The 11,203-nt window shown below is 30.8% G+C and overlaps 1 protein-coding gene across 3 annotated transcripts in view; it reads right to left on the reverse strand.

Moving 5' to 3' along the window:
- The window catches only part of mio (GATOR complex protein mio), a 111,895-nt gene that overhangs the window by 34,505 nt on the left and 66,187 nt on the right, over window positions 1-11,203 (reverse strand). For 2 of the 3 annotated variants that reach the window (XM_075380823.1, XM_075380822.1), the window contains exon 17: window positions 2,491-2,576. In XM_075380823.1, the coding sequence (XP_075236938.1) occupies window positions 2,491-2,576 (86 nt within the window). Of the gene's footprint in view, window positions 1-2,259; window positions 2,577-11,203 lie in introns of those variants that run through there. The other variant, XM_075380824.1, reaches the window with a different exon arrangement.

An 11,203-nucleotide genomic window follows, 5' to 3' on the forward strand; every position in this document is an offset into this window, starting at 1 on the left:
ATTCAGGAACTACATTCTTCGCGCGTACTATAAATTTTAAACTTCTGGGGATATTTTTAAATTGTGTGTAAACATCATTCAACTGTTACGCATCAAATGTAGATCTACAGCACGCATCACAATATAAATCAGATGTGAATAACCAAACATACAGACATACTAACTTATTTATATTGTTTGTTCCACGAACAAATAAATTTATGGGGTTGTAACTTAAGAATGTTATGCGACGGGTTGTTTCAGAATACATATTCAGATTCAGGATATAAGATACACTTACTCCCTTTTTAGTTCCAAATTTTACATCGACCAATTACTAATATAATAAGCTGGAATGTTTAAAACCCCCGTTTTTTAAAAAAGCTTCATATGATCCACACATTAGATGCGCTAATAAATTACATGTATTTTTTTCACTAGTACTAATGATCTCATTTAAACGTACTGCCGGTAAGCGAGGAGGCTCATTAGAGTCGCAAGGACACTCCATTGGGCTGATTAATACTTGTTTGTTGAGCCGCACCAGGGGAGCAGGGAGAACAAACACAAAAAAAAAAATTTCATATGCGGGGCAATACTTTCAAATTGGCAGTTAATTATTTTCCTTCAAAAATGGCATTTCTTAAATCATGTCATTTCCTGAATTGCCACAGCCGTACATTACTAATTACAAAATTCATAATACCCATATAAGTCTGTCAAGCCTATTCAATTCAGTCTCTATTAAATATCGTTACTATCACGTGACATATACCTGTTCTGCAACTTATTATTTGAACTTTAGGAACCGATTCAGAACAACAAAATGAGCAAAAAAGTTCATATCGACATAAGTCCTATTTTGCTTTCCTTCTGGATGCCAGTTTGTGATTTTCAACAAAAAAATTATTTTTCAGGAACAGGTAACAGGCAATAAGACACCTTATTTGTAAAAATCCATGGAGAAATAATCAAGTTATCGCAGACAATTAACCTGGCAGTATGCTTGCACACCATAATGCAAGCTAATAATTTTTTGCTTGTTTTTATTTCCCCCACTAAATGTAATAAAAATGATTAACGATAGTAAATTGATAGAAATACTTATTAACTTATGTCGATAAGAATGTTTTTGCTCATTTTCGTGTCCTGAATCGGTTCCTGAAGTTCAGCTAATACGTCCTGGAACACTCAGTGTATAAAAATCTAGTGGTTTCTACGCAACTCTGTTACACTTTCATTCAATAATTACTCGATCGATGAAGCTAAATTTTGCATGAATTAAGTTTTTATACCTGTGAAGAACATAGGATTAATGCCGTAATGAAATGTTTTGCTGTTTAAGATGGTGGCTCTTTTAATGGGGCTTGCGGTAACAACCGGATTATGCTCCTTATTCTATTCACTTATTCTCTGTATTCAACTTTACTATCGCCAAACCGTCGATCAAATCATATTCAGAGACCACTTGCAGTATCTAAAATTATATTTTCTATAAAATAGGTCTCTGGCTTTTCGATATGTCTTTTTATTATAAAAAAAAGTAGCTTTAAGGTGTGTTGGTGTACAGCACAGCGGCTCAGCTGACAAATCTGCTATCAATGCGACTGGCTGCACCTGCCTCCAGTTACTTGACTAAAAAACATGAAAAAAATATAAATAAATAAGAAATGAAATTTCACATTCACCTCAGATAACAATAAGAATCTTACAAAATACTTTTTACCTGTAAGAAGAATGGATTACCGGCTATATTTATAAGACAAGCTGATTATTCTGAAACCAGCAAAGTTCAGATCACTCAAAGTTTTGAGTTCTGTGCTGACCAAACTGGTCGCTCTGAGGTAATTACAATACACTGATATTTAAAAAAAATTTAATAGGCTTTAATTGTTATTTATTAGTATTATTCTCATAATTACTTAAATGAAGTAAATGTTTATATCCATGCATTTTGCTTTTATCGGCCATTAAAAATCTTTAAATTAATACACAAATGTACATATGCACATAATATGTATAACAGAATGCATGAAATTTAATTCTATAATGTATTACCGCACTCCTTGTCAGTCAGTTTTGTGTTAACATCTCCAAAATTCTCCCTGAACCATAAAATATTTTCTTCTAGAAATACTATTATTTCCCCTTTGCATCAAACTGATTATTGCAGGCTAATCAGTCAGTTTAGAGATCGCTGTGAAATTTCAAACGTATCATGATTTCAGGTCAGATTAGATCGGTTGATTGAAGGAAAGAATCAAGGATTTAATGAACAAATAAATTATAAAATGGTAATTTAATAATGAATTACTTTTCTAAATACTTAAACTGAATTTTTTTGAAAATATATACAAGCAATATACTAAAAAAAAACTAATATAGACTTACATACGACATATAATTAGATTATATAGCAAACAATCATAACTAGACAAACTTCTTTATAATAAATAGCAATAATAATAATAATTTTTATTTTTTTATAATAATCACAGATTATTTACATACTAGAAGCAGCAGCAGGTATTTTATTGGCTGAATCAATAGACAGACAACGACATGAACATGCAGTAACTGGACATTCTGAATGTTCTCTAGAAAAAAAATTACAAATTAAAAATACAATAACAAAATATCACAAAAAAAAATTATAAACAAACACATGTCAGCAGAATATCTGTTTATTTAAAACTTATGCTTCGATGATTTTTCATAATTCTGAAAATTAAAATAACTTTTTTTTCATCAAATCTGAACAATAAGTAATTTAGATGCATGTCATGTCTACCACACAGATCCTATCGCATGGAATTATCTCATCAACGTAATAAAATTCTATAAAAAAAATTATAAAGATTCTATAAAATGTGATAAAGTTCTATAGACAGAAATCTATAGAACTGGTGTTTTTTTTTGTACTGTTTTTCATCCAGAATGTTCTAGGTTCAAATCTGGTCAGGCTTGGCATTTTTCCATATTACAAAAAGTTCAATATTTTTCATCCAGTAGTAGTATAGAAACCTTGGGTTCAAACGTAATGGCCCCCCACACTTTACGTTTGAAACTGAGTAAATTACTCAATATATTAAAGAACCTCCCACCCCACCACTTGACATTTGACCTGAGGTTTCTTTTCACGAGCGCTGATTGGTCGAGAACCTCAGGTAAGAGCGACCGCCACTTTCCAGTTAAATTCTCACCACGAAAGCATCTACTAAGCACAATTCTGTTTCCTTCATAAAACAATACTCATTAATTACAAAAGAATAAAAATAACACATGATGCCCCAATCTTTTACATGTCTATATCGCTGAAAGTAATGATGCCAGATTTTTTACACAACATTGTTACAAATTTAAAATCAGAACTGTTAACCGAGTGGTAAAAACATATTTTTATTTTATTTCATCATCAAATACAAAAATATTGTGAGAAGAGGGCGTATCTCGAGAATGGACTTGGATGGATGAAACTATATCGTTTCCAGATGTTGGAAAGCACCCTTTTGGTTAAGCCTTTCAAAATCGCGTTAAAAATCGTCTAGTATGCATCGTGTTCGAGATACGCCCTTTTTTTTATTTATGATGTGATGAATGGCTAATGAAGAACTAACAATGATTTTGAGGTTTAAACTGACATTATAGACATTAAATAATCATTATTGCTTACATTAAAAAATCATATTACACTATCATCGCTGAAAGTAATGATGCCTTTGAGTAACTTATACAATACATTAAAAATTTAAAATAAACAAATAATTAAAAGTTCTAGTTATGAAGGTTGTTTAATTACTTTGCCGGTTAACGGTGAGTAAGTCACTACATTTCCATATATTAATAAACAATACGCGATTGTATTTGGTTTAAAATTCTCTTCAACTTCAATTAATTTTCAAATCAATAACGCCCATTTTTATTGATCCATCGTCGTGAACAATCAATCACGTATAAGGGATATTTCTTTTTATAATCAGAAAACGTATATGGCAAATCGGTCAATTTATAATAAGATTGTTTAAAGTCTACAAACATTTTGTACATCAACATCCGATCACCCTCTAAATCCTCGTATGGATAACAGTTTGAATTTATAAATACTTTGATATTTTTAACGAATCAAATTCCGACACGTTCTTTGAAGCTTTATTTAATCAATCGGTTTGAAACCGTATAATAACATCTAGGTTTCGCTGAAAGTAGTGATGACCAAACATCAAAATAAAATTTACACTTAATCATAGCATCTACCATCTCAACAATAAACAATCTTCAACCTCCATCACCCATCATTCCGCTTTCGCTGAAAGTAATGATGCCTGATTTTTTTCAACACATATATAAATTAAAAAGTAACCAAAACTGTTAAACGAGTGGTTACTAGATAATAAAATCACATTTTCATTTTATTTCATCATCAAATACAAAAATATTGTGAGAAAGAGCGTATCTTGAGAACGGCTGGATGAAGGCGGATGAAACTAGTGGCTATCGATTCAAAAAGTTGGAAAGTACCCTTCAGATTAAGCTTTTCAAAATCGCGTTAAAAATCGTCTAGGACACACCTTTTCGAGATACGCCCTTTTTTTATTTATAATGCGATGAAACAGTTGATAAATAACAAACAATTATTTAGAAGTTTAAACTGACATTATAAACATTAAATAATGATTATTGTTTACATTAAAAAATCAATGATAAATTACACTATCATCGCTGAAAGTAATGATGCCCAAGTTAATAAAGAACAAACAATGATTTTAAAGTCTAAACGGACATTATAGACATTAAATAAAGACAACTATGATGAAAATAACCCGACAGAATTTATTAAATATTACGATGTCCGATCTCTTTATAGAAAATGTATGATGGAACCGTTGCCAGTAGATGGATTCAGTTGGTGTAATGAAAATGATCTGGAATATTTGTTTACAAATGTGCAAAATTTAAAATACGACGAGGAAATTGGTTGATTTAACATACCCTCAACACTTGCATGAAACACATCAAGATTATCGACTTGCACCAGAGAGAAAATCCATTCCCAATAATATGCTTTCTCAATTTCTTTCCAATGAAATCGAGCACCATGTAAAAAACTATTGTGTACTTTGCTAGATAAACACAAATACGTCTTACATTATAGAATGTTAAAATTGCATCTTCAACAGGGAATGGTGATGACGAAAATACTCAGAGCAGTCAGTTTTAGTCAATCTCCATGGTTGAAAAATTTTAATGCATGATGCAACACAAAAGATCCGACTGAAAAAAAGTCTATAAACTATTAAATCAACAGTGTTTATGGTAAAACTATTGAAAATGTAAGAAAGCGAATCGATATGCGATTAACCAACAATAAATTAAAATTTTAAAAATTAAACGCCAGCCAGAGAGTAAAACTATATTACATTTATGGAAACGATGTGGTTGGAATAATAATATTGAAAAAATATATATATTTAAACAAACCCATATGTGTAGGTTTAACAGTGACGGATTTGGCAAAACTAATCATGTACGATTACCATTATAACCACTTTTTACCTAGATATGGTCATGAAAACATAAAACTGCTAATGACAGATACAGATTCGTTATTATACTCAATAGTGCCAACAAAACAGGAGCATTTTGATACACCAAAACGATTGAATCAAAAAGATGGAAATGTTTACGGTCATGATATAGGACTTTTAAAAGATGAAATGAGTGGGAAACCAATTTATGAATTTGTCGGGTTAAGAGCAAAAATGTATTCAATGATTTGGGGATATAGACAGCATGCTTTAGAACAAAAAAAGACGGCCCAGGGAATTAAAAAAGGTTCTCGTATATTTAATAAAGATTGCAATTTAAACGTTTTAAATCACGAGCTTTATAAAGACTGTTTATTCAATAGAAACATTTCATATTCCACCTCGAAATCATTATGTAGTTTTAATCACCAAATATACTCGATTGATCAATGTAAAGAGGCTCTCTCTCCATATGACGACAAAAGATTCATATTGGAAAACCTTATAGATACACTCCCATATGGGGATAAAGAAATTGATAAATATTTATTGAAAAAACAAAATTTTAATATGCAACATCAATGCCACATGTAAACTCTACATCATGGTAATTATGACCATTAGCCGTTTTTCTCATACCCTTGTATATTATATAAACTTCTTTAGAATTGTTAATTTCATTCAAATCTGACAGTGTAAGATCATTGAACCTTTGTGGTAAAAATATTTTTCCAAATCCTTCAATTGCGGGAATAATTGAATCACCATTTTTTGTTTTTATAAACTCTACTTTTTGAATTCGATAACGCCTATTTTGCATCATTTCATTAATCTTTTTAATGCTGGTGCAATAATTTAAACTATTCAGTTTATCGAAAATATTAGACATTTTTACTAGTCTATATAAAAAGTAAAATTATTTAAAATTAATATTTTGACAATGTAAAAATTTTTTTTTATCATGTTTCTATTCGCAACCTCTGTAATTGAGTCATAATGTCAATAAAAAGTAGAAATACAACAACATCAAGAGTGAAACAATTGACATAATGATAAAATAAATTAAATAAAACATTACAAAACTACATCGCTCAAATCGATCCAAGAATTGTACGTTTCATCAAAACCCAACCATTTTATTTTTTATTTTTCTCATTTTAGACATGTCGTGTTTCTTGTCGATTGATGGAAACGATTCGATGATTAAAAAAACATTTTTTCCTCCAATAGACCTTTAAAAAGGCCAATATGAATTCGGCTTAAAATGGTTGATGACGGCCAACACGATTCCAAATGTTGAAGAAAACAAAAATAATAAATTGAGTTTTGCGTTCGACAAGGATGTTAAAAAAGATGAAAATAACAATTATGAATTTACAAAGAACAATACCGACGGGTAGTTATGAAATTGAAGATGTTGGTGAATATATACAAAATGAAATGAAGAAAATTAAAAAATCAATCGCATTAAAGGCGAATACCAATACGTTACAATGTGAAATTAAAAGCACTGTGTGGATAGATTTTTCAGATACAGATTCAAGTATTGGCAGTCTATTGGGTTATGGGGCGAGAATTCTCAAAACAAATCAAATATATCATTCAGATTGAATAATAAATATTGCTCCTGTAAATGTAATACGTGTAAAATGTAATATTATTTTGGGCGGATAAACAAATGAGAAACAAGATTGCATTTTGTATGATTTCTCACTGAATGTTGATCCTGGTGAAGTGATTGAAGAATGTCCATTTTATGTTAATTCGTACCAGAAGATGAAAAAGAAATTACCAACTTGATAATAAAATTGACCGATGAAAACGATCAGTTGTTAAATTTACGCGGCAAACGGGTAAGCATGTTGTTGGTATTGAGAGAATGTAAATAAGTTGTTGCAACTTGATTTTTTTCTTTTTATTAGAAATGCCATATAAGAGTGACTGTGATGATGATGATGTTAAATATAAACTAACAGAGGAAAGCATTAAGAAATTAAAATCTCTAGGATTTGAAATTGTTGGTGGAAAATTAAAAAGCACCAATAGGTTGTTGAAATGAAAAATAATTTTTTCTTATATAGAGATGAATTATTTAAATATTAAAAAAGTCACGTCTACTGATGAATCGTTCATGTAAACAAATACATAAACACACCCCATTTGAAAACAACTTTAAAACAGGTGATAAAATTATAAGAATAAATCAACCGGACGAGTATACTGTTCCGGGCGACAGTTGTCTACGTATTTGTGGGAAACTTGGTGAAAACAATAAAAAATCACATCATTAATTGGTTAATGATGTGATTTTTTAAGGGAGTCCGACAAGGATGTTCCCTATCTCCGTTACTTTTTAATCTTTACATGGAACTAGCAGTTAATGATGTTAAAGAACAATTTAGATTCGGAGTAACAGTACAAGGTGAAAAGATAAAGATGCTAAGATTTGCTGATGATATAGTAATTCTAGCCGAGAATAAAAAGGATTTAGAAGAAACAATGAACGGCATAGATGAAGTCCTACGCAAGAACTATCGCATGAAAATAAACAAGAACAAAACAAAAGTAATGAAATGTAGTAGAAATAACAAAGATGGACCACTGAATGTGAAAATAGGAGGAGAAAAGATTATGGAGGTAGAAGAATTTTGTTATTTGGGAAGTAGAATTACTAAAGATGGACGAAGCAGGAGCGATATAAAATGCCGAATAGCACAAGCTAAACGAGCCATCAGTAAGAAATATAAGTTGTTTACATCAAAAATTAATTTAAATGTCAGGAAAAGATTTTTGAAAGTGTATGTTTGGAGTGTCGCTTTATATGGAAGTGAAACTTGGACGATCGGAGTATCTGAGAAGAAAAGGTTAGAAACTTTTGAAATGTGGTGCTATAGGATAATGTTAAAAATCAGATGGGTGGATAAAGTGACAAATGAGGAGGTATTGCGGCAAATAGATGAAGAAAGAAGCATTTGGAAAAATATACTTAAAAGAAGAGACAGACTTATAGGCCACATACTAAGGCATCCTGGAATAGTCGCTTTAATTTTGGAAGGACAGGTAGAAGGGAAAAATTGTGTAGGCAGGCCACGTTTGGAATATGTAAAACAAATTGTTAGGGATGTAGGATGTTGAGGGTATACTGAAATTAAACGACTAGCACTAGATAGGGAATCTTGGAGAGCTGCATCAAACCAGTCAAATGACTGAAGACAAAAAAAAAAAAAAAATAATTGGTTAATTTTGCCAGCGCCTTTCTATTCGATGAAATTGTTTAAAAAATAAACAGGCAGGAGGTGGCCAGCACCTCTTGCCTGTAGGCAAAATGTAGGTGTGACCACTATTATGAAAAATGTTATTTCAATAACAAACAATTCGATTCTATTGTTGGAACAAGCCGGGTGGGTTTTTGGTACAAATAAAATTAATATAAATAAAGATGGGGTTTACTTTATACATTCCCCTTTCAATGTTGGGTTTTGCCGAAGATAAGAAAATAATTATAAACAACAGGCAACAATTGTTATTGAAACGTACTAGTGATGATGTAAACGCTGTACTGGCCACAGTTTCAGATCATAAATCTAAACTAGAAATAACAGATGTTTGCATGGCTTGTATCATATTTAAAGGTGTCGAGTCAATATCAGTTGGAATTGGCCAAATTGAGAGAAAAAAATGACAAATTGCGTATACCGTAAATTACAGCAGTATATGAGGTGGTGGTTGGGGGAATCTTCTATAATGTACTGTATAATTTACTCATATACTGGTGTAAAGTGGCGGGGGGGGTGAATCGACCAATCAGCGCTCGTGAAAAAAAACCTCAGGTTCTGATGTAAAGTGTTGGGGTAAATTACTCCAGAACCTAAGGTTTCTATACTACTTCCAATTATAAAAAAAAGAGAAATATAATTGTAATTGTGTGATTATTGTTTTTACATGAATAAATATATAACTTTATAGAAGAACAAAATTTCCTTTAAATACTATTAATTAACATAAATAATTCAGTTTAGAGCAAGTAAAAAAATACAGCATAATATCGCTGTCATAAAATATGTTTTCTTAAATATATGTATGTTTCTTATAAGTGGATTAAAACAAAAATAAAATGGAAATTACCCATTACAGAACCACATTTTTATAAAGTAGAACAGCACAGAATCTGATTGTTCAATAAAAATATCGTAACTTAGTTTCAACTAAAAAATTCAATGAATTAAAACAAGTCTTCTTGGAGTCCAAGTCCTTTTATCACAATCTTAAATTTCATGCACATAATGAAGGAACATGGATTAAATAATTTATGAAAAATCCCATAACATTGTAAAAAATCAGATTTGAGATCAACTGATCTACCTATAACAAGATTTTCTTGTATATTATTTTCTGTTGATATTCAGGAAGTTAAAACTTATGTTCTAAATATAAAAAGTAAATATTCTGTGATATAATGATGATATTTCTACTAGTACTTTTAAAAGAATTCATAAATGTTATTGTTATACCCCTTACCAACTTAATGAATCTTTCAGCAACAGAGTATTCTCTAGCTGCCTTAAGAATGTTGACATTCCCCTCCTTACTAATTATTGGGCAATTTCGATACTGTCTATATTTAATAAAATATTTTTAAAAATTACAAAATAATAAAATTAAAATTATTTTTTAAAAAAGCTTTAAGTATTAAGCATTAAAGCATTAACAAATTTTCAGCATGGTTTTAGAAAAAAATTATCAACTAACTCAGCCATTTCCCAGTTTTTGGAAAATATTTAAAATTCCACAAATAAGAAACAGATTCCATTTTCAATTTTTTGTGATCTCAGTAAAGCATTCGATTTAGTTTCACATTTTTTATTGAACAAATTTAGTAGCTCTGAAATGCCTTATTAAAACGCTACGCTTAGCATAACTATTAAATATTTATTATGTTTACATGTATTGTTGAACAAAGTATAATTTCATCTCTTGGTGCTCTCCAAAAAATTAGAAAATTTTTAGAATACAAAAACAATCTGTCAGAGCATTATATGAGCCCACAAGTATGAATCACGTAGACCTATATTTAGATAAGTAAATATGTTAGCCTATCCTTGTACGAGGTCTGTTTGAAAATAAGCGAAAAGTTTTGATTGCATGCCAATATTGATATTTAGTGACACGGGGTTGGCAGCATTGTGTTCTACATAACCTCCTCTGTAATCGCATGTTCTTGGATTGTTGATATCTTATTAGTTTTTAGGTTGTTATTTGAGTGCAACGTGTTTAAGTGTTAGTAGTGATTTTTTTAACGTGTGATTTTCTGGAGCGACGATACAATATAAACTTAGGTGTGAAATTGGGGAAAACTCTAACAGAAACATTTCAACTTTTGAAACAGATTTACAGAGATGATGCTCTGGGTCATACGCAATTTTACAAATGGTTTTCATGATTTAAAAGTGGTCGGTCGTCAGTCAATAGAAGATGGCCTTTGACCAGGAAGGCCTTCGACTTCAAATGATGACACCTGCATTCAGAAAATCAACGATGTAGTGCTTGCAAATCAGCAATTGACTGACAGAGAGAACTTGCAAAAGAGGTCAGAATCTCAACTGGATCATGCTGTGACATTTTGACTGAAAAACTTAATACGCATCAAGTTGTAGCAAAGTTTGTTCCTTGTCTGACGATTGAACAGCAGAAAGAGCCTC

This window comes from Lycorma delicatula, chromosome 13, assembly GCF_047948215.1.
Source record: "Lycorma delicatula isolate Av1 chromosome 13, ASM4794821v1, whole genome shotgun sequence".
Taxonomy (NCBI): Eukaryota; Metazoa; Arthropoda; class Insecta; order Hemiptera; family Fulgoridae; genus Lycorma; species Lycorma delicatula.